The sequence below is a fragment of the Leptidea sinapis genome, chromosome 16, assembly GCF_905404315.1.
Source record: "Leptidea sinapis chromosome 16, ilLepSina1.1, whole genome shotgun sequence".
NCBI classification, from domain to species: domain Eukaryota; kingdom Metazoa; phylum Arthropoda; class Insecta; order Lepidoptera; family Pieridae; genus Leptidea; species Leptidea sinapis.
The window spans coordinates 12,430,232-12,455,061 of NC_066280.1; the positions used below are offsets into that span (position 1 = coordinate 12,430,232).

General features: G+C 34.9%; 1 protein-coding gene across 2 annotated transcripts in view; it reads left to right on the forward strand.

Annotated features, from left to right (window-relative positions):
* Window positions 1–24,830, forward strand: part of LOC126968697 (neuronal acetylcholine receptor subunit alpha-7) — a 175,554-nt gene that overhangs the window by 144,092 nt on the left and 6,632 nt on the right. For both annotated transcript variants that reach the window (XM_050813765.1, XM_050813764.1), the window contains exons 5-10: window positions 9,893–10,073; window positions 11,717–11,792; window positions 11,863–12,057; window positions 12,923–13,009; window positions 20,230–20,339; window positions 23,230–23,456. In XM_050813765.1, coding sequence (XP_050669722.1) covers window positions 9,893–10,073; window positions 11,717–11,792; window positions 11,863–12,057; window positions 12,923–13,009; window positions 20,230–20,339; window positions 23,230–23,456 — 876 coding nt within the window. The remainder of the gene's footprint in view (window positions 1–9,892; window positions 10,074–11,716; window positions 11,793–11,862; window positions 12,058–12,922; window positions 13,010–20,229; window positions 20,340–23,229; window positions 23,457–24,830) is intronic.

Sequence of the window (24,830 nt, forward strand, 5' to 3'; positions counted from 1 at the left end):
TCGCCGAAATGTTTAGTGTTTTGGACCTAAATATAAAATAATTAGAATTTCAAAAAACAAAAGTAGCCCTAGAACCTAATTTAAAAACCGGTACCGAAAACGGAGAGCCATCGCAAATATTGAATATTAAATATAACGCTACAATAAAATTGAATATCACGTATAAAAATAATTTACGACGACATTTATCGCGTTTCGGAGCTGCCAGTGCCTCGAAAGATTCACTTTTATTTTGTCACAGAATATATTCTTGTGTGGATTTAATATTTTCATGGGTTTGCCTTGGGTTGAAGCGAGTAAATAGTTTGAAGTCACATGTTTAGTATTATCCAATATCTGACAAGAATTAACAGTTATTTTTAGATATTTATACACGATTTGTTGGTGGTATTTCATGATATTTCATTTGTTTTTGTACGCTTTGTATAGAATATAGATTAATAAATTGATTTGAAATACTATCGGAATATCATCGACTAGTCTATTTATAATTAACAACCAATTTATTTAAAAATCAACCACCACTTTTACCACAACACTTAACTCAAGCGCAACCGTATTTGTAATATTACAAACAGGTTCGTTGATGCACCTAATGCAATGCTTACAATTTAACTAGCCAATATTGAAAGAACAATATTTAATTATCAGAACATTCATATTATCACCCAGTTTTTTATAATTAACAACCAATTTTATTAAAAATATCCACAAACATCACATTAACTCAAGCGTAACAATATTTGAAGTTACAAACGCGTTCATTTATTTAAAACGTAGGAAATAACCGCGATTTACATTACCTGCCAACGCGGATCTGTTCTTGACTACGAAATATGTTAAACTTTAATAGTTCGGGTGCTCCCAGCGTGCTCTATTTGCATTTAAATTGACGATTAATAGAGCAGAGGACGTGAAGCGGGGTTTGAAGTTGCATTTAATGCTCTTTTTAGATGGTTGTTGATTGGCACATAATTATATGCAGGATAATTGTATACAGAAGTATATGCAGGCTTCTTGAAAAGGCCTTTTAATTTGGGATATGTTGGAGAGCTCTGAGAGTTTTACGGATATATAGGACCCAAGTAGATTGTTCTGCGGTTGATGACATAGAAAGTTGAAGGGCTAAGAGAAGTTAATTAACAGAAGCTGAACATTGGGACACATCGTGTGAGTGAGGTGTTGTTTCAGCAAATCGTTATGCAGAGAAAGATCCAAGAAAACATAGACCAGATGGGGAGATATCATGGCTGCACAACCAGAGAGAGTTGTTTGGCTTGAGCCCTGGATTCCCAGCTCCGTGATGCTGTGTCCAAAGTAAAAAATTCTGTATAAGTACGCGCCATAGTCTTTGGCACAAATAAATTTTGGCAATAGGTATTATGTTACTTAAGAAGAGTTATTAGTTTTTTGGCCATTCTTTCGATTAGCATCATAAGAGTAGGGGTGTTTTTTTTGATTGCAGAATTACTAACTTATATAACATAAAGTCTTCTTTCAGTAAAATAGCCTATCTTCGATATTTAAGGTACTTTCCCTTCATGTCCCATAACTTTGGGACGACCTGTATAGTGGCGAAATTTACCTTTGTATTCTAATTTTATTGTTGCTGTTTCTCATTAAAACACGGATAAAACTACATTTTTTAAATTGAAACCCCGAAATCCCCTGTATACTAAATTTTATGAAAATCGTTAGAGATCCGAGATTCAGATTACGAGTATATATATTATTTATATACAAGAATTGCTCTTTTAAAGATATAAGATAAAGTAACGTTTGTGTGAAACATATCGAAAATCAATCACACATTAATAATCAAATAGAGGGGATTATTAATCCTACAAGAACATAACTCGACGTAAGCTAGCTCAACTTATCCCGAACACGAACTTGTCAGAAATTCGGGGAATTTCAAATAGGGAATTAAATGGCATACGAAGGATTTAGATGTTTCAGTGTAGACTTGGAACTGAGCTCTGTATTTGACTTTCCGCGGATTTTCGATTCGATTCTTTCGTCGACAAGTTGATGGATGGGTATAGAATTAAGTTTATATAAAATATGTGTATTTCTAACTAAATGCACCCGAACTTAGTTCGCAAATGTATCGCATATATTTCGTGGATATATTTCACTTGCAATTGATAATTGTTTAGATAATGTATACGTCTAAATAAAATCTCTTGCTGTTAGACAACCGATAAAAGCAGGCCAGGAATATTAATTTAGTGTGCGTGACGAGCTGCGTGTTACACTCGCGATTTGTATGACACTTTGTGTTAGTGTGCGTGAATTGCTCAAAATAGAGGTTAGTTCTAGGGTCTATTTTTTTGACGTTTTCACAACTGTCATGGTCTATCTAGACGTATAGATTATATATGGTTTACTTATTTCTTTAAGCACTATTTCTGATATAATACAATTTAATTCTATCCAAGTCCCATAGCAATATTTTTCGTGAGCGAAACCTAAAATCTATGTAAATTGAACTTTCTGTCGTCTCACTGTAAAAGCAATCCTGTTAATTTTATTTCGATCAAATATATATTAGATTTTTGGCACAAATATTGCCGTCGTGTTTGGACATAAGCCAAACAGAATGTAAGTAACATTTTAGTTCAATGTTTTTAGTGTTTGAATCACTTTCGGTAATGGGCACCTTGTTTACTATCTGTCTCGATACCTAGACTAGGTTTGGGTCACACCGATGTGTAACAATCAAGTAAAAATATATTAATTATGACTTTTTAGACTATGTGTTGAAGTTGAAGGCGAATTGTACAAATCCCAAAGAATATATAATTGTACAAGTACTGAAGTGCCACTCTGCAAAATCAATTTAAGAAATAGGGACTTTTGCGGTCATACATTAAGGTGTAATTTAGATCGCACAGCGCTACCAACCTACATTTTCATTCACCTAAAAGTTGCCTCTCTTTCTACCGCGTGACTCTTACCTCTTCTAACGACATTAGGGTTGAATTCATTACCTAAAACGCTACCTTACCTAGTATATCTCAGTTAGGTCATCTTATAAAAATAGGTCAGTTTTTTCTATAATATAAATTGGTATGTAATCGTAATTTTAAATCAATATTAGTCATACCTACTTAGTTTAAAGGAAATAATTAGGTAGCTATCATGAATGTTAATTTCATTATAATATTTATAATCACTTTAAATAAGACTGTTTCAGCGTCTTTAGGAAGCTTAAAAAAATATATTTGGATCGCAATGACATTTATTTATGTTTACCGATTTTCAAAATATCGGTTGGATCTGTGGTGTAGGTTATTTGTTATCAATTTGCTCGATCGTGCGTCACTGCTCGCTCGTTAGTCCCTACTAGTTGGCCTACTGTGCAGAGGCAGCCGCACGTACATACGATTTCGATGCACGGGGAGTGAGACAGGCCTACTAATGCATTGATCCTGAACCAGCTCCGAATAAAACCTCGCTCATACACCATATGCAGACATCGTATTCTTTTATATTTTGGCAACACGATGCACAGAGGTGTCGAAAGCTTGGAAAATAATATTGTAGTTGGAAATACCGGACGCAAATGATCGCGCGGTCGTCCACAACCAGATCGACTGACCAAATTAAAGACTTCTCATCCAGATTCTCCACTGTTGTTAGAGTCGCGCTAGACAGAATCTGGTGGAAGCAGATCAACCGCTCCAGATGCACCGATAATGCTGACCACGATCCTCAGACATGACGAACCGGCCCCAGAGAGAGAGATTTGAAGTTTTACTATGCTTTCGCATCAAGATCAGTCATGTCAATTAGTTCAATATTTCATTAGTATATTCTATGTGACAATTGCTCCTTGAGTGCGTTACGTATAATGTACAAATGCCGGTTGAAAAGATGTATCATATTCGCACTAATAACGTGATTTTTGTGGGCAGAAAAGTTATCTGAAAATTCATTTCTAACGTGTTTAGCGTATGTTTTTATTTTAAATTGAGTATTCATTATTTTTACAGGCTTCGAACTAGCTGGTTATAATTTGCCTTGCCTCATGTATAACGTACAAATGCCAGTGGAAAAGATGTATGAATTTCGCATTATAAACGTGATTTTTGTGGGCATATAAGTTGTATGAAAATGCATTGAGCATTAATTATTTTAATTTTCTTCTAACTGACCGGTTATAATTAACATACAAACGATATGTACACCACAGTTTCAAATTGTAAAATTAATATTTGAAATTAATTTGCTTAAATTTTAAACAGTATTTGCCTTATAGGTGTAACAAAAACACTGTGTATGTTCTTTTTTTTATTACAATAGACGAGCAGGACGTTCAGCTGATGGTGATTGATACGCCCTGTCCATTACAATGCAGTACCGCTCAGGATTCTTAAAAAACTTAAAAATTCTGAGTGACACTACAATAATTGCACTCATCTCCTTGAGACCTAAGATATTAAGTCTCATTTGCCTAGTAATTTCACTAGCTACGGCACCCTTCAGACCGAAACACATGTTTACACATTACTGCTTTACGGTAGAAATAGGCGCCGTTGTGATACCCATATTCTAGCCGGCAAATTGTCCAAAGGAGCCTCCTACTGGTAAACTGGTATGTACATACAAAGGATAATGCGATTTCACTACTCGTATGTATTGATGTTAACTTTCTACCCTTGATCTGTGCAAATGACAAAATACAGCAACGAGCACAATTATTTAAGAAATAATCAAATGCGTATTTGTTTAAATAAAATAACATCACACCAAACAGACTCATTAACGAACGGTTGACTTTGACAACACCCGTTGGCTTCCTGTTTCTCTTTATAATGACTATCTAAATGAGAATGAAGTTATTGTAATTAATTTTGTTACAACCACAACAATGAATTTTGATTGAAACTACCATTCAATGTTGTTAGTCGTGGTTTATGCTTTCATTCGTGTCTAAATTTAGGAATCCAGTGTTAATAATTGTTAATTATTGTTATGTGACACAAAATAAAAATTCCTTAGGTACTTTAGAGCCGAGCACACCAACTGACGTTGAAATAATGAACAACTGTTTAAGGTTGAAGCGGCCTTTTATAAATTTTTAGTGTTCATCATGCACTAACCATTAATTTGGTATTTAAACCGATTGATTAACTTAAACGAAGTAGCACACGTAGGTTAACCGGTGTTTTGCTTCATGATGGGGTTAATTGTGTGACATTTATCTGTATTAAAATAAAAATGCAAGACGATTTGAATAATATTTTTAAAGAAGACGATGTATTAGACGGTCTCGAAAATATTGAAAGAATAATGCGCAATCCTTGGAGAAATTAATTCAAGAATATGATGATAAAGCATTTGAATGGTTGTTTACTTGTTTTTTTCCAACAATAACAATGTCAATTACATTGACAGAAGTAAAGTTGCTAAATTAAAAAGCCGTTCATGGAAATAGCTTTGACGAAACGAGCATTACATTTTACAGTATTATTATGTTACCCTTCCATTTTTGGATGTCATTTGGTTAAAAGCTATTATAACTAAATTTAGTGTCATCTTTACACAGTAATGTTACACCATTCGGTCAAAAACGCGCGGTTAGTAAACCGTTGAATAAAATTACATGATGAACACGAAAAAAACGTGGCTTGTTTAAACAACTGTTAGTTATTAACAGATCGGTTAAGTAATCAACGATTATATTGTAGTTGATGAACTCGAGATATGGGTAGTATGAAACTGTAAACTTTAAGCAATATTATAAATATGATAGTCCGTTTGTTTATTTGTAACGCCTATGCACCTTACCTTCTAAACCGATAGTCATGATATTTTGCACTCAATGGAATGAAACGTAATATAGGTATTATTGGGCCATCTGTTTCTAAAATTAGTGTGTGCAATTAAATATACACATAAACCGACAAAACAAAGCTATGATACTGGCCTCGGTTGCATTAGAACATTGTGTATAAACTATTTTTTTGATAACCTATTAACGGTGTCTCACAGTGACGAGGGCAATTGAAGCACCGCTCAGAATTTTTGGGTTTTTCAAGAATCCTTAGCGACACTGCATTGTAATTGGCAGGGCGTATCAATTACCATCAGCTGAACGTCCTGCTGGTCTAGTCTCTTATTTTCATAAAAAAAAAAACATTTTAACATGCAGATGCGGCACGCTTACGGGTTAATTGTATGTGTAAATTAATTTGGTTTTTTAAAAGAAATATATAAGAAGATTTGAAAATTATAACATAACTTAAATGAAAATGTTATATTTGGAACACGAAGAAGCTTCTTAATATTATAAAGAATGCAGCGCAGCTCGATGAATATTCATGTTTTACAATATAAAGTAGCGGTACGGTGTAACAGGCGGCCAGCGATCCGGATGGCAGCTGGCGCGAACCCAAACTGGAGTGGAAGTCCTCTCGAACACACCCAACTTGTTGTTGGAACTCAAATTATTGTAGTGCTTGTTGCTATGTCATTGCCAAGAGTCTTGGAACGTGACGTACAAATTCGCACCAAAATATAAACATGCACGCTTCAGATTTTATGGTATTGCCAAAAATAAATGCGAACCGAACCGAACTGGAAACATGGAGAAAGCGAAACGAAGTGGAGACGTCAATCTACAAAGTAAGCACAGCAAACCGAATGCGAAGCGTTGCGGGACGCCACTCGTGTCAAAGTTTTGTAAATAAATTATAAACTTAGAATACTACCAGTAAGAGACGAACCCTGTGTGAAAGTGTGATAACTATCCTTACATAAAACCTAGGTGTGAGAAACAGACGGAACAGATGAAGACCATGACTCCGTTTTGAAACAATTTAGTGTCCAATAGTCTCATGTCAAAATATCTATCTATTTCTTAAGATTATAATAATTTAAGAAAAATATGTGTTAGATAATAAAATGTTGTTTACGTGAAAATGCCACAATTTCAATATTTGTCATACGAATTGACTAAAAGCAAAATACTACACACTTCACTTACTCACACATGAACATTATAAATTTAGTCTCGCCGTAATGAAGAGAGTGTTTGTCTATTACGCTACTATACTACGTTTTTGAAAATAAATACAATCGCTCTAGCTCTTGCTTCTCGTCTGTTTGCTGGCGTGCATACAAAGCCAGCTAATATAACTATCTCGCTCACACCTCGCTTCGTGCGGTCGCCTTTTGTTTGTCCTGGTGTAACACTTCTTTCAGTTAGCCACGTAATCGGTTTCCTTTCGCTTTACTATGTGATTTGATTCAAACGATACTATACAATAGTCTAGCGAAACTCTCTAAGAAAAAAGCGATTCACTCGATTGTATAAAACGTCCAATCATTGATACATTGAGAGATGACAGCTATAATCTTGTAAAAAACGGAGATGGCCGAAAAACCCTACGTTTTAGCCGGGTTATACTTCGTCGCCATATTGAAAATACTTTTTCAAACTTATGTCAAGTGGGCATTCCCACCTCTTATTACGTAGTATGTACATCCTCTTTGATATACAATAACAAAATGAAAACGCTTCGCTATTCTATAACCAAATTTTTATTGAGCACCCACTCATTAAATTTTAGCTTACGTTAGATACTAGATACCTAACTGTAGGCAGTCTTCAGATTGCATATTTGATATACAACAGCAATATTTCGACCTCAAAACTTAGTACTGTTGGATAAAAGCTCAACTACGAGTAGTTAGATCTATATTGCCTACCTTGAAAATAAAGAAAGAAAACCAATGCACGCCTCTGCGTGCCAGTTCATATTTTCTAAACCTACTATAAAAGTACAGTTACAATTACATGCGCTTACATCCTTTAAAAGCATTTTATTCAGATAAATACTTTATGTTTTATCAACGCCTCTATTAAAATATTTTAAGAAAAGACAAAGTTGGTGCTGCAACATAAAAAAAAGTTTTAAATTTCAGCTCAAATGAGCATCTGAATATGGCTTCAAAAAGAGTATTAGGTATAGGTAATAATAATTTCAGACCACCATTTCTTTGTTTTATACCTTTTATTTATTTGTATTCCTGCTAAATATACACATAATTGATAATACACTCCTTTTAATTATATAATAGGAAATTAAAATGTAAATAATAATATAACTACATATTATATAAATAGGTATTAGTAGTAATTATAACATCTATTTTGACATTTTCGCCGGATAAAAGCGATTGTGTGAAACGTGCAGTCATTGATAGATTGACAGATGACGGCTATAATCTTGTAAAAAACGGAGATAGCCGAAATCCACTACATTTTAAGCAACTGTTCGCTTTCAATCTTAGCTGGATTATATTTCGTGGCCATAATATTGTAATTACTATTTCAAACTTATATCAAATCATTGCACGTTTCATACTAAACTAAATTTGAATTTTTACTTTGGCAATTCCGCCTCTTATTATGTAGTATTTACATCCTCTTTGGTTAGTTATTTTAAAACATTAAATAAAAGCTTTTAGAATATACAATGATTCTAGTTTTAAATAAATTTATTTCAGAACCAATGACAACAGAGTAGGAGGCTTAGATATACGATTGGTACTTGCGAAAGTAACATACGTTACAAATGAATAATCCTCCTACTTGTGTTGCCATACGTACTGGGCACCATAGTCGCTGATTTGAAACACCACGGTCGTTGCTTCACTTGTCAGATTAAAAAAAACTCATTTAACATTTAATCCGACAAAGTGAAGTGATGATTCTAAATGCAGTCAATAATAACATTAATGTAAATAGCTATATTGACCGTATAATACCGTCCCTGATAAAACCTGAGCACTAAATAAAAAAAAAAATAAAGCAACACTTTTGTTCTCGCTTCTAACACAAATATAAATCGATTTTGTAAATAAAGCAATTTCCTTTTCTACGAGCTTCGTTTAACAAGTCATTAATTTTATTGTCCTCTTTCTAAAGAATTTTTTCTTTGATCTTTTCTCTTTAAGTTTCACGATAAACTCGGTTCTTCGTATCGCGTTTATACATAAAGAAGCTTAGATTGCATAAGTTTTGGATTGACTCGGCGATAAATTTTTAGTTACTTTTAGCAGAGAATGGTTCGTTATCGGCACACAAATACTTTCAATAACATTTGAAAGGGTCAAGGGTCTAATTGACTTTATTACTTTTAGGGTTCAATTAACAGTGAATGCCGTTGGCTGTGTACAATTTTATTAAGTTTATTGTATTGTTCAATCTCGATATGAAATAAAATTTTACCAATATCGAAATGGACTTGTAGGCATTGGGAAAAAATATGATTCCATTGGATTATAAAATATACTATTTCAAAGTTTGATTTGAATAAGCAGGAAATCGGATTTTGAAATTTACATCCGCATGAGCGGACTTAAATCCGTAAAAGCTGCATTGGAAGTAACATTTTTAACAAAATAAATTAAGTTGACAAGAAAATAATGCATATAATCTATGATGATATCAATTTATGTGTTAAAGATTTGTGTTACGTTAAGTATGTGCTAAAGAAGTTAGATAGTTTGTGCAAACTATAAATCAAATCAAATCACTTTATTCATGTAGGTCACGGAAATGACACTTATGAATGTCAAAAAAATATTCTTCTTATTGAATCTACCGCTACATCGTAACGGGTTGAGCTTGAGAAGAAGTAGCAAGAAACTCAGTGCCACTCTTTTATATCAAGATTTACATTTCCATCGACTTACAAATCATTTCAATTACAATATAATATGTAAAATGATGCAACAAACATACTCTATCAGATGAAAATATTATAATACTTATTTCGTAATTTAATATGTAAGATTGTTAGCTGGATTTATTGTACACTATTAATAGTGGCAATAAAATTCTTCCTTCAAATGAAATTTGGTTTGCTTGGTTCAGTGCTGACGAAGGTTTTGATGGGACGTACCAGACAAATGTGGTGGTCAGAAACAACGGCAGTTGCCTGTACGTGCCACCCGGCATTTTCAAGAGCACATGCAAGATAGACATCACTTGGTTCCCCTTCGACGACCAACACTGTGACATGAAGTTTGGTAGCTGGACTTATGATGGCAACCAGGTACATGCCATTATACGCAAGGATATAAAAGCAGATTTAGCAGAAGTAGATTCTTCGGAGTACTAGGGCCTATATGACTATTCTGTAAATGTATTGCACACAAAACAAGCCAATGTGTATTTTTAAAATGATTCATCTTTCATTGAAAATTTACGAGGAGTAGTTTGTAATATGTCATCTCATGACTGAGTTATAGTACTATTGAATATAAACTTACTATTTAGATAAAGTTTTACCTATTCAAATTTAAATTCAAATATTTTTATTCCAAATAGGATTCAAAATCACTTATTGAACGTCAAAAAATAGACCGCGTCAGACCTGAGACGAACGGGCGCAAGAAACTGAGCGGGCTTTTTTTTATAAAAACATGGATTACAATATAATATCGTACAATAAACATTTATAATTAAAGAGCCTGAGGGTGTTCGCTTCATTCCCAGTCTGTGGCATCATTATGAAAATCGTTTATGCTATAGTAACCTTCTAACGTTTTTTAACAATTCTTTTAAATTTCGTAACACATTTGTTTTGTACATTTTCTGGGATAATATTGTAGAAGCATCTACATCGCCCAATAAAAGACTTACTAACTCGACTTAACCAAGTAGTAGGCATAACAAGTTTATGTTTGTTCCTAGTGTTTATTTAATTAATGATTGTCACAGTCTCTAGCAAATTCCTCAATGTGCTTATGAACATATAAAAAGAATATATTGAGACGAATCCGTGTAAATGTGTATAAACAACCTTATCAAGACGTTACCTGTTGTTAAATTTTCACAAATTGTTACATCTGAACATGAATCTCTTTGAGTTTCATATTTAATATTAAAATTCTAATTAATAAGCTCACAATACGGAAAATATTCAAGCTTGTTACGTTATGTTTTTCGCTCTTCGCGCCCTGTTTTTCTATCACCGCCCGAGTGATTTCACAGGCACGTTTACTACACTGTGTGTATTTTATTTTTTCAAATTCGAAAATATACGTTTGTTTTTATTAGATATCGTGTTTGCGAACATACGTTGTCGTTTTATTTAAGTTGATAGACATTCTCACAAAGGCGAAATGAAATTCAAACTTTAGCAGTATCAACTTTATATTTGTCTTTTTGTAAAGTTTGGTTACAAAGATAGGAAATATCACTTAGCATTCGAGACATTGGCTTGTTCGGTTAGTAATATAAAAAATACTCCAAACTTATGTTAATAAGGATGGATGTTAAGGGATGGAATCATGTGATAAACCAGGAGGATCTTAGATATCCGAATGATTGTGTGTACTATTTTGCATGATGCGAACGCCAAGGATGGTTCCAAATTAACAATTTATCGTTACAATTACGAAAATTTCAAACGATTATAATATTGTTTTTTGATTCTTTATTTTGTTTGTATTTAAATATTTACCTTATCAACTTTTATATTATATCCTACACTCCGTCCAGCATATGAGTAAATTAGATTTGCATGATGTACCTGCAATATCTTTTCAATACAATATTTTTTAAATATGGTTTGTTTTGAAATAAATACATTATATACAAGGAGTATTTGCACGTTTTGTTCCTGTATGTGGAATGCTTTGTTAGTTTTTAGTATCATTAAAGAGTCTGTTCTAATATTCTGCTTTGTAACAGCTGGATTTGGTATTGAAAGATGAATCTGGAGGTGATCTATCAGACTTTATTACGAACGGCGAATGGTATCTAATAGGTAAGAATGAAAGCTTCAATGATTTCAGTGTTATGGTTATTTTTAAATATTAACGATGTGTATTTCTCAGGGATGCCCGGAAAGAAGAATACTATTACATATGCCTGCTGTCCAGAACCTTACGTAGATGTGACATTCACAATAATGATTCGGAGACGAACTTTGTACTACTTCTTCAATTTAATCGTCCCATGTGTATTGATATCGTCAATGGCCCTTTTAGGTTTCACTTTACCACCCGACTCAGGAGAAAAGTTAACCCTTGGTAAGTAAATAAGCTTTAATAAGTTTTATTATATTTTCAACAACTATTTGTAGCACTTCTTTATTATTAGCATTCTCATTATTAAAATCTCTATTTACATATATATTTTCCAAATATAATTCAACGATTGCATTTGCTATAGTATATATTTGTATAGTGTAAGTAAAAATTTGGTATACATAATTTAATTACATATTATGTCACTTTAAATCACATTTACTAAATAATTGTACAAGGATGTATTTGTTATGAATATCATTAGAATCAATTCAAGAGTGTCGTGTCTTCGTTTGGTACTACTGTGAACTGAAATTGTGTTTTAATTCAAGTGAGTTTTGATTTTTCATACATGTGGGGATAATTCTTACCTTGTTGACAGCACACAGTAACACCAGTTGTTTAGTTTTATAACCGTCTAATCCACTTAGTATTTACGTTACAATTTTTATTTTAAATGATTGCAATGGAGTATGAGCGGCAGTGATCACTTATTTTCAGATGACCCGTATGTTTGTTTGTACTCACATTCCATAGAATGTCTTTTTTAAGTTATAGTCATTTTTTTTATATGAGAGGGGGCAAACGGGCAAGAGGCTCACGGGATGGGGAGAGGTGAGGCAACCGCCCATGGATATCCGCAACAACAGGTGTGTCAAGAAATGTGTTTGCCGGCCTTTAAGGTGGGAGTATGCTTTTTTATTGAAGGTCCCTAAGTCGTATCTGTTCGGGAAGACCACTGCCGGTAGTTGTTGCCATTGCCATTAATGTTGTAGATAGGGGGTGCATATAGCCATTTATCTAATTGTGACCAAATACCATGAAGAGGCCAGGTAGGTTATAGGGTTAACATTGTGTATGATTTCAGGAGTCACAATTCTTCTCTCGCTGACGGTGTTTCTGAACCTGGTAGCAGAGACTCTGCCGCAAGTCTCCGATGCAATACCCTTGTTAGGTACACTGCCCACACCTTGTCACAACTCCTCATAAGCTCCCATATTTACCATTTGTTTACGATTCATTTTATTTTCATCTGTCATTAACTTACTATCCTTAAATATAAACGTAACATTAAAAAGTATTTTAAAATGTTTATAGTAACTAGTAGCTGTTATAAGAACAGAAATGGTTTTGTAATGAAATTTTTCTATATCACATTTAACGTGGTTGTTGTGTATTGGTTTTGTTTTAAATGTTTTATGGTTGAAGTTGATTTCTAAAGTTTGTAATTTTAACAACCAAGGAAAAAAGTTACACTTTTTATTCATTTTCATAAAAAATTCGAACAAATCTAGGAATCGATTTCGTTTAAGATATGTTTATTTATTTTAAAAAGGAAATTTATATTATGTTATTGCTAGAACTTTTTTAATTTAATTTTACCAAAATTAGCATTCCCTTTTCTAGTTGATTATGATCTTTTTGTAGAATTTCTTATTCTTTGTCATTATGTCCTAATTCGTTATAATAAGCAGCATTGTTGTATTTTTATTGTACATCTAAATGCATGGCATGCCAAATTATATTATTTCAAATGCAAAATCTATCCAAAAGTATTTTTTTTTGTATTTCTTATGGCACTGCAACTTCAGGTAAGTAGCACTACTGAATTTTTTTTTAAATATATTTGAGCTTTTTCATTATTATTATCATCGACGTAATCGATTCCAGGTTTGTGTTGATTGACTATTAAACATCAAAATGGCCGCCTTAACTTATTCAGATACTTGGAGTACAACGTGGGCGTTAGTAAATTTCAATAATTGTGCTTTTAAATGTCGTCAAATAACAAAATGATGATTAAAATTTAATGACTCCCGAAATTGTTTCTGCATGCTTTTTAATTTCAGTTTATGATTTTTTATTACGACTTGTGCCCCATTCCGACTTACACAAATACGAAAAATATGAAGCGGAGGTGAAAAAACGGATGAATTGTACGAAAAATTTTGCGCTGGAAAAAATATTCTCGTAGCTATTACTTACCACAGATGCTTTATTGATCTTTGCAGGTGTTACAATTCTCCTGTCACAAACAGTTTTTTCTCTATTGGTGGGGCACGTCATCACAAAAACTTCAGAGGCGATCCCACTAATAGGTGAGAAACGGGAGTTTGCTGTAAACATAAAAGCTAAATAAAGACTTGAAAGATTTGTAATATTTTCTTCTAAATTAATCGTGGAATGAGTGAGGATTGTGTAAATATCATTTGTATAAATGTGAAATAAAACGTTCCTCATCTCATCCTCGAGATAACAGTGTCTAAATAGAAAGCAATCTCTTGCTTGAATGAATCGAAATTAAAGCGACGCCATAGCTCTTTTAACTTATTCATATTTTTTATTCTATTCTAGATCCCAAGTCTCTGAAATTAATCTGTGCTTTGAGATATCACTCTGTTTACTTGACTCATGCTAATTGTTAGCAAATTCTTCGTAGACACTTCATTTAGTATATTAAATTTTGAAGAAATGATCATATTTCAATCTGATTGCATTGATTTATTATTTCTTAAACTTACTTTCCATATATTGCTGTCCAGATAAAAATTGCGTCTACTTTAAATCAGCATGTAATAAAATATGTAAATAAAACTACAAACGAACTAATTCTAATAAAGTTAACTTACGCCTGAATGATTTTGCTTGTAGATATTTTAAAACAGGTTGAAGTTAAATAGCTGTTTATATCAACAAAGTGAATGCGGGTAGAGGGCCCGGACTCCAAGTATCTAGTGAATGTCGGTATTCCCGGCGTTTGCTCTTTCACCATCCACTCAGCTCTCTATAAGTACTATTAAAACAATGGCTTATTGTAACTAGAAACTTTTCATTTTTTTCTGCAGTGTATCTTATTTCTACATTTTTATCTATTTTGTAGTAATTTATTTCATTTTGTTAGTTAGTCGTTGTGTATGTTGTTATTTGTATTTACATTATCCAATTACTCTGCATTGTTTCTACAAAAAAGCGAAACTTTTACCAGATACACAAAAATATAGAAAAGTATAAACAGTTACATATCTCTCGCGTTCCGTGCAAGAGCTCTTTCAACTGAGTCAACCGTTCGAGTGACGTATCATAAATAAAACTTGTATGCATTGTTCAACTCTCTGGATGTGGCTTCAAACTTTAAAGTTGTCTTCAAATTTTATTTGTGTAATTAATCCCAGAAGTGAGGGTTATCACTTTAAAACATTATAAATTGTTGAGATATATTATTTTTTGCTTAATATTCTATATAAAACCAACTTTTGTGAATTTGAAAATTAAAAAAATATTACTGAGTCAGCAAATATTAAAATAATAAGATTCTATGTGATAAAAGTCACCAAAAAAGTTTAAATCTTAACATTTGTAATTATACTTTACTTAAACAGAAGATACGAGTACTTAAACAGAAGAACATAAAAAAAAATAAGAGCAAATAATTTTAAACTTGATTCTTTGGTTATGTTACTGCATGATTTTATAGAATTTGCATGGCTTAACACGTAAATGTGATATAGAAAACTAAACTGAAAAATTAATTTGAAACAAATAAAATTTTATTTAAATAGTTATAGTTATTGTTAAATTTTTTTTTCAAGATATTATGGCACTGTTATATTGTTATTAAAAGCAGAAAACGATTACTAATAAGTTTTCGTTTTCTTTTTATCGTTTCATTAAATACATCTATACGACGACCTGTATAGCCGAGTGGTTAGCGATCCTACGTACTAAGCTAGAGGTCCCGGGTTCGAATCCCGGTAGGTGCAAGCATTTATATGATGAATATGGATGTTTGTTTCCGAGTCATGGATGTTTAAATGTATTTATGTATGTTTATATGAATTTATGTATATTTAAGTAAGTATATTGTATTAAATATATCATTGTCTTGTAACCCATAACACAGGCTATATATGCTTAACTTGGGGCAAGATAATTTGTGTAAAAAGTGTGTCAATATTATTATTATTATCTATTAATAAGTCTTTTTCTTATGTTTGAAATAAGTGTAATAAGTAAGTGCTATTACACTGAATATTATCTGATATAAATAAGTATAGTCTAAATTGAATGACCATTTTGCCTTTGAATGTCATTCTTATTGATAAGCTAATATAAAATTTGAATCGTGTCATAACTGATAGATATAATTGGCAATATTATTTTATAGTCGAAAAGAGGCAATAGTAATAATATACATAATAAAAAGACTAGATTAAAAAATAAAGTGAAAATTGGGTACTGGGCGAATAAATTATATTTGTTCGTACATGTTTTTAAAATTACGACTTATGTTGCAGGTATATTGTCAAAACCGTCATATTATAATTTCACTAGTGATATTATAATAAAACGGTAGATTGTCAATCGACTTCATTTATTACAACTTAACGGCCTGGTGTTTTTTTATGACAGTAAGGGGCGAGAAGGACGTTCAACAATTCAATGCCGCTCAGGATTCTTGAAAAACCCAAAAATTCTGAGCGGCACTACACTTGCGCTCGTCACCTTGAGACTTAAGATGTTAAGTCTCATTTGCCCAGTAATTTCACTAGCTACGGCGCCCTTCAGACCGTAACACAGTAATGCTTAAACATTACTGCTTCACAGCAGAAATAGGCATCTTTGTGGTACCCATAATCTAGCCGGCATCCTGTGCAAAGGAGCCTCCCACTGGTTTTTTTGACATTATAAGTTCACGGGTGTTATAGTGACAATTATATTTTGACAATTTTACTGGTTGTACGTTTATGAGGCCTACGCTGATTGGTCTATTTTTTGTATTTATAGTAAAGGGCATGGATATTTTTATACCAAGCTCTGTAGTACCGATCGGTGGCAGATCACAGCCCTGGTTCGATGCGTCAGTTAAAGCAGCATCTGACTGCAAAAAACAGGCGTATCGAACTTGGGTTGCGGCGCTGGGCTCAAAGGATCCGAACTGCAAAGTTCTGAAGAGGAAATATAACCGTGCCTCCAGATTTTTTAAGCGGCAAATCGCCCGTGCGAAATCGAAACACGTCGTCAAAATTGGCGAGCAGCTTTCCAGTTACCCGACCGGAACACGCAAATTCTGGTCGTTGTCGAAAGCTGCTCTTGGTAACTTCAACCAGCCGTCCATGCCGCCGTTGCACATGAGGAATGACACCCTGGCCCATACGGCAAAAGAGAAAGCCGATCTCCTGTGCACTCTTTTTTCCTCCAACTCGACTCTTGACGACAACGGAAAAACACCGCCGACCATCCCGCGGTGTCAGAGCTCCGTGCCTGAAGTACAGTTCCGACAGAAAACTGTTAGGCGAGCTCTGTTTTCGTTGGACGTCAGGAAGTCGAGCGGGCGGGATGGCATTTCTCCAATCGTGCTAAGAACGTGTGCCCCTGAGTTGACGCCGGTGCTAACGCGTTTATTCCGGCACTCTTATTCAAAAGGCGTAGTCCCTGATTCATGGAAGTCAGCCCTTGTGCATCCGATCCCAAAAAAAGGAGACAGTTCGGATCCGGCAAACTACAGGCCTATTGCTATTACCTCCCTACTCTCCAAAATTATGGAGAGCATAATTAACCGCCAGCTCTTGGTATACCTTGAGGGTCACCAGTTGATCAACGACCGGCAGTACGGCTTTCGCCATGGTCGGTCGACTGGCGATCTTCTGGTATACCTAACACACAGATGGGCGGCGGCTATTGAAAGCAAGGGGGAAGGCCTGGCAGTTGGTCTGGATATAGCGAAGGCCTTTGATCGTGTATGGCACAAGGCGCTCCTCGCAAAACTTCCATCATTTGGGCTTCCCGAGAGCTTATGCAAGTGGACCTCCAGCTTCCTCACTGGGCGCAGCATACAGGTCGTTATCGACGGTTATTGCTCGAATCCCAAGCCCGTGAACGCTGGAGTGCCCCAAGGCTGTGTGCTATCTCCCACGCTGTTTCTTCTGCATATCAATGATATGTTGGACACCGCCAACATGCATTGCTATGCAGACGACAGCACTGGTGATGCCGTATACACGGGCCATGCAGGTCTCTCTCGGGAAAACGTCGACCAGTGCCGGGTGAAACTTGTGTCTTCTATCGAGTCCTCTCTCGAGAAGGTCGTGGAATGGGGTAAGTTGAACCTTGTCCAATTTAACCCCCAGAAGACTCAAGTTTGCGCGTTTACCACTAAAAAAACCCCATTTGCCGTATCACCGCTCTTCGAGAACACTTCCCTTAAAGCCTCGCCTAGTATCGGAATACTGGGTCTCGAAATCTCGAGCAATTGCCAATTCCGTGGCCATCTGGAGGGCAAAGCCAAACTGGCTTCAAAGAAACTGGGCGTCATAAATAGAGCACGGCAATACTTCAAGCCGGCCCACATTCTAGCGCTCTACAAAGCGCAGGTCCGGCCTCACATGGAGTATTGCTGTCATCTCTGGTCTGGCGCACCCCAGTATCAGCTCGATCCATTTGACCGCGTGCAACGCAGAGCAGCTCGAATTGTCGGGGACCCAGTACTCTGTGAACGGCTGGATCACTTGGCGTTGCGTAGAGACGTCGCTTCATTGTGTGTCTTCTACCGCATTTATCACGGGGAGTGTTCCGAAGAGCTGTTCAACCTGATTCCTGCCGCCGAATTTCACCTTCGCACGACACGCCACAAGTTACGATATCATCCCCACCATCTGGATGTGTGGCGGTCCTCCACAGTGCGGTTTTCAAGGAGCTTTCTTCCTCGTACCACGAAGCTGTGGAATGAGCTTCCTTGTGCGGGTTTTCCGGGACGATACGACATGGGTACCTTCAAGAAAAGCGCGTACACCTTCCTTAAAGGCCGGCAACGCTCTTGTGATTCCTCTGGTGTTGCAGGAGAGTGTGGGCGGCGGTGATCACTTAACACCAGGTGACCCGTACGCTCGTTTGTCCTCCTATTCCATAAAAAAAAAAAAAAAAAAGTAATTATTTTTTAGTTATTCATTAGTCTAATCAACTAATTGTTATCTAATTAAATCGGCTTTTGTTCACTAGTAGGTCCCAATAACAAATTTAGACGGTTGACCGCAACGCAAAAGCTGAGCGTAGCGTGCCGCGGCAGCAGCCGACGAGTGCCAGAACCAAATCGGCCTTGTTCACTAGTAGGAACCAAAAAACAAATTTAAATATTTATAAATTGTTCGTACAGTACCCGTATTGATAGACTCAGCCTACATGTTATAGTGCATTTGACGTTACTAAACAGAAAAGGGCTCTTAATCTTTAGTTTTGTAAATATTTTTATGCTGCACTATGAAATAAATGTATCGTAATGTAATCGTGCCAAATTTGTTGATAAATATTAAGGTTAAAACTACTTTGTGTTACTTTTACTTTAGCAATGGGAGGCTCCTTTATACAGGATGCTTCATAGTATTTGGGTACCACAACGGCGCCTATTCCTGCCGTGAAGCAGTAATGTATAAACTCTACCGTGTTTCGGTCTGGAGGGCGCCGTAGTTACTGAAATTACTGGGCAAATGTGACTTAACATCTTATGTCTCAAGGTGACGAGCGCAATTGTAGTGCTGCTCAGAATTTTTGGGGTTTTCAAGGTTCCTGAGCGGCATTGCATTGGGTAGTAGTAGAGCGTATCAAGCTGTACGTCCTGCTCATCTCGCCCCGTATTTTCATAAAAAAAAAAATAAGATTTTTGATTGATGTTGGGAGCATCTGCCAGTACCTATACAAGAAAATGTTGATACATTTCCAGACATTTGTAACGCCATACAAAATATCATCACGGATAGTTGACTCTGATTAATGATGCTATTCTTGAGAGCAAGACACCTGTTGGTGCTTCTTTGCACGTTTTTATCTTAATACATTGGAGTTTTAACCTTAATGACATCTTTAGTAAAAGACAAATCTGGTGTATAAATATGTAAATACATGTTTTGTTTTATTATTTATTAATACAGCTTTATTCACGTTTTATCGGTGTCGGTACCGACTAGTTTCGGACCATTCGGAGGTCCTTCATCAGGGTGAGTGTTGGGTTCGCAATAACGTCCCACCTCTTACTGTGGACTTGGGCTCGTAGTGCGTGGCTGGCTAGGACGTTATCGCGAATCTACCACACTCAACCTGACTTAGGACCTCCGAATGGAATAAATAATTTAATAATGTCTCGCGAAAGTTTCAATAATTTAATGTTTTGTTTTATAATAACAGGAACATATTTCAACTGCATCATGTTCATGGTGGCTTCGTCAGTGGTACTTACGGTCGTTGTACTTAACTATCATCACCGTACTGCCGATATACACGAAATGCCCCAATGGGTGAGTCTAAATTAAAAAAAAATATCTCTCAAATTGCGTGTTACATTTTTAGATGCGATTAGAAAAAAAAAATTAATTTTTTTTTTAATTTCATAAAAATTTCATGTGGTTGAGCTATCAATTTGAACTGCTTATTTCAAATATCGTAAGTATATAAACAATTTTAAGATTTTTTATTTGAAACTTTTTTTGATATCTTATGAAGATTCATGTTTTTAAGATATTTTCGGAAAAGTGGTTTTTCATCTTTTCCACTGAAAATATACAGATACAGAAATATTTTTTTATTTACTTTTTATTTTTTTTATATATAGATTAAAATAATCAATTCTTTTAGTCTATATTTAAATGGGCTGCTGAAAAGTAAAGACACTGTATCGCTTAATGAGATTTGATTTTCTTTGGTGTTAATTGTTTTTAATGTAAAACTGTACATACGTACATACTTATGGCGTGTGATCATTTCGGCCCAAACTCTCTCTTAACTCCAAAACTTTTAGTTCACCTGAAAACAATATCTGGTAAGGCCTTGAAACGTCGGGTTAACTTAAATAATAATAAAAATTAGTTATTCAACCAATAAAGCCCCTATCCTTACAGAGTGACCTATTGCGATCGAGGCTTGACTTAAATTTATCTATTTAAATTAATATAAACATAAATCTAAGAGCTACTACTAACAATCTATACCTACTATACTAGATTATTACTATACTAATTACAATTACTAGAACATACAACAACTACTCTAATTTTAAAATCGTTCATTGAGCAAGCAAACAAGTCAATCCTATGCGAAAGTTCATTTAAATTTCGTAAAGCGACTGTAAAATGTAACTGTGTAAAATTTAACTTTTACGCAAAAATCTAATTTAAAAACAGACAAAAATGTTTTATTTAAATGTGTAACACTCGCGTTAATCAAAGAAAATACTATGTTAAATATGATTGTAACTGATCTGAAAGAAAATATTAATTTTGCTTCTAGCGTCTGTTTTATACCAGCGGGGGCTTAATCCACTCTAGTTGTATATTATGAAAAGCAGGCTCTAGTCTTGCTTCCAGTTATTTTATATTAAACTAGCTGACCCGACAGACGTTGTTCTGTATATCTATGTGTATAAAAATTAATTGCTGTTCGTTAGTCTCGCTAAAACTCTAGAACGGCTGGACCTGCATGCACCCTGCTGTCGTAATGAAATTGTTTCACAGCAGAACTGTCAAACCGTGCGTCAATAAATTCTCACATAGAAATTATGTATCGACACATCAAAGGAAAAACAAATTTGTCGTTTTTATTTAATTTAGCAGCATTTTCCTATTTATTCATCTTTTAAACCTTCCCTGGACTTCCACAAATAATTCAAGACTAAAATTAGCCAAATAGGTCCAGCCGTCCTCGAGTTTTAGCGAGACTAACGAACAGCATTTCATTTTTATATATATAGAAGATGATGTTAATATTGTTGTGATGGTTATAGATAAATTTGTATTTAATTGTGTTTCTTTTACTTGGCATTTTGGTGAAAGTGGCGGTTTAGGTCCGTTAGTTCGAATCGAATCACAGAAAATTCAACCAAAAACATCTCGCTTACATTAATTTTAGTAAGACAACAAATTCGCCGAAACATGGCGGGGTGCGGGGGACATCGGCTAGTTATCATTGGATCATTCAAAGACTTGTCAAAGTCAGCAATGACAGTGACAACTCATTAGTGATGGGCGATACTCATTTGTCTATACGTGAGTCGAATCAAAATAGTAAACGTCTTACTAAAGTAAACTATCGACTATGGACCATTGAAAGTATCAATTTTGAATATTTAGGTCTTCTTATTGTTTTTTAATTCGTAATTTCATGAATAATCAATCCAAAGTCAGTCTAAAGAATTAGGAGGCATCATACCTACATACCCTAATATATTATGCACACTGATATATCGGACAACACAATACCCCTCTTTAATCGTTGGACTGATAACATTCTTAAAAAATTATCGACTGTATTTTTTATCTTTACATAGTGTCTCATCACTAGTTTACACATGCCAACGACAGAGTGAGATAATGCTATGTGAATTTATCTATGAAAGATAGGGATGTGAAAAAAGACTTCAACGAGAGCTCTTTTTATATGTTTTTTTGGATAGTTCATTGATAAATGATGGAATAATGATTTTTCTGTCAAATGTAATGCAATCTTTTGTAAGACTAGACGTTGTACTACACTTTCCATAAAATTTCACTGAATAATACGGCATTAAAACGGTTACCATCGGCGGCAGACTAAAAAACGTCAAGGGGCGGGGCCGGCTGTTATGCACTGTCACTGCCAAACCTGTGCCAAAGCATGTCCCCAGTAGCGCGTAGTTTTAAGGTTGTCTAAAAGCGCAATAAATATTGTCTGTGGATTCAATATTTATCGCGCTTTTAGTTTATTAACGAATGTATTTGACGTTTTAGACACAGGAATGATGTTTTTTTCATTTTTTATTATTATTTCATATTAAAACATAACAGTTTTATTGCAAATATTTTTATTGCATAGATCATATTTCAACAGTTTTATGTATTGTATAATGTCTTTATATATATAATTCTTTTGTATGTGTGTTGACAGTGAACTCCTCCTAAACAGATGGACCGATTTGAATGAATTTTTCTGTCTGTGTTCATATTTGAACTACCTTGGCTGAACTAAAATGGCTGGACCGATTTTTATGATTTTTTAGATTCTCAATACAATCCATATATAATTCTCCTGCGTATGTTAGTGATCTCCTAACGTCTGGACCGATTTTTCAAATTTAAGACGTGTGTACAGGACAACGTCTGTCGGGTCCGGAAGTTATATATAATATAGAATAAGCAATTATATTTTGTGATACAGATAAAAACAGTATTCCTGCAATGGTTGCCCTGGATACTGCGGATGTCGAGGCCGGGAAAGAAGATCACTCGGAAGACAATAATGATGTCGAATCGAATGAGGGAACTGGAGCTTAAGGAGCGATCGTCAAAGTCACTGCTGGCTAACGTTTTGGACATTGATGATGATTTCAGACACGTTCCACCACCACCGAATAGCACTGCTTCGACTGGAAACTTGGGACCTGGGTAACTTTATACATATATATTTATAACTTAACTAACTTAACTTTAGACTTTCTTAATGATTCCACAGAGTGGGAATGGAGCGACCTCCCTCAAGCAATTAAATAATAAGTTTAATTGTAAAATATTACTTTGTAAACATATTTTTGATGAACAAAATAGCCCGCTGAGTTTGTTGCACCCATTCTTCTCAGGTCTGCGGCATTATTCTTGGAATGGGTGGTAGTTTTTGACCTTTAATTAATGATGTGACTTATTTCCTATTTTGAAAAAAAAAAAAATTTGAATTTGAATATTTAATCCTTTTATCTAGAGGACTATGCTACACCCTTAGATAATTTTGTACTTTTTATTGACCTCTTTTTTTAGCAATGTGACAAAAGTGACATACAAATCGCGAGTGTAAGACGTAGCTTGTCACGCACACTAAAGTGATAAACCTGGCCTGTTTTCATCGGTTGTCTAGCAGCAAGAGGCTCTATCTAGACGTATAAATTATCTTTATATCAATGTCGTATCGTCGAATAAAACAAAATGATGTGTACATAATGTTTAAAGGACCTGGATTATTTGTTAATATGTCATGGTGCAGAAATCATGGTTGGCTCAACAACACAGACATTCTTAATGTATCCCATACCGGTGTCAAATAAACGGTTTTGTGCAGAAGACTATATTTTTAACCGAAAAATGAAATAAAACAATATTTTAATAAATAGTAGTTAAAAAAACTAAATAACACGCTTTTTATAGAAAACCAAGCTTAAAAATAGAAATTTATTTTGAACATGAATTCCTGCCTTATAATTATATAAAAATTATATAAAGTACCAAAAATCTTATTTTGCAATTTTTTTTTTATGGAATAGGAGGACAAACGAGCGTACGGGTCACCTGTTGTTAAGTGATCACCGCCGCCCACAATCTCTTGCAACACCAGAGGAATCACAGGAGCGTTGCCGGCCTTTAAGGAAGGTGTACGCGCTTTTTTTGAAGGAACCCATGTCGTATCGTCCCGGAAACACCGCACAAGGAAGCTCATTCCACAGCTTTGTAGTACGTGGAAGAAAGCTCCTTGAAAACCGCACTGTGGAGGACCGCCACACATCCAGATGGTGAGGATGATATCCTTACTTGTGGCGTGTCGTGCGAAGGTGGAGTTCGGCGGCAGGAATCATGTTAAACAGCTCTTCGGAACACTCCCCGTGTTAAATGCGGTAGAAGACACACAATGAAGCGACGTGTCTACGCAACGGCAAGTGATCCAGCCGTTCACAGAGCACTGGGTCCCCGATAATTCGAAATAAATTGAGAAATGGAATAATTTTATCAGATTAATATATAGTCATCGGTCCTCGATAAATCTACGAAATTTAA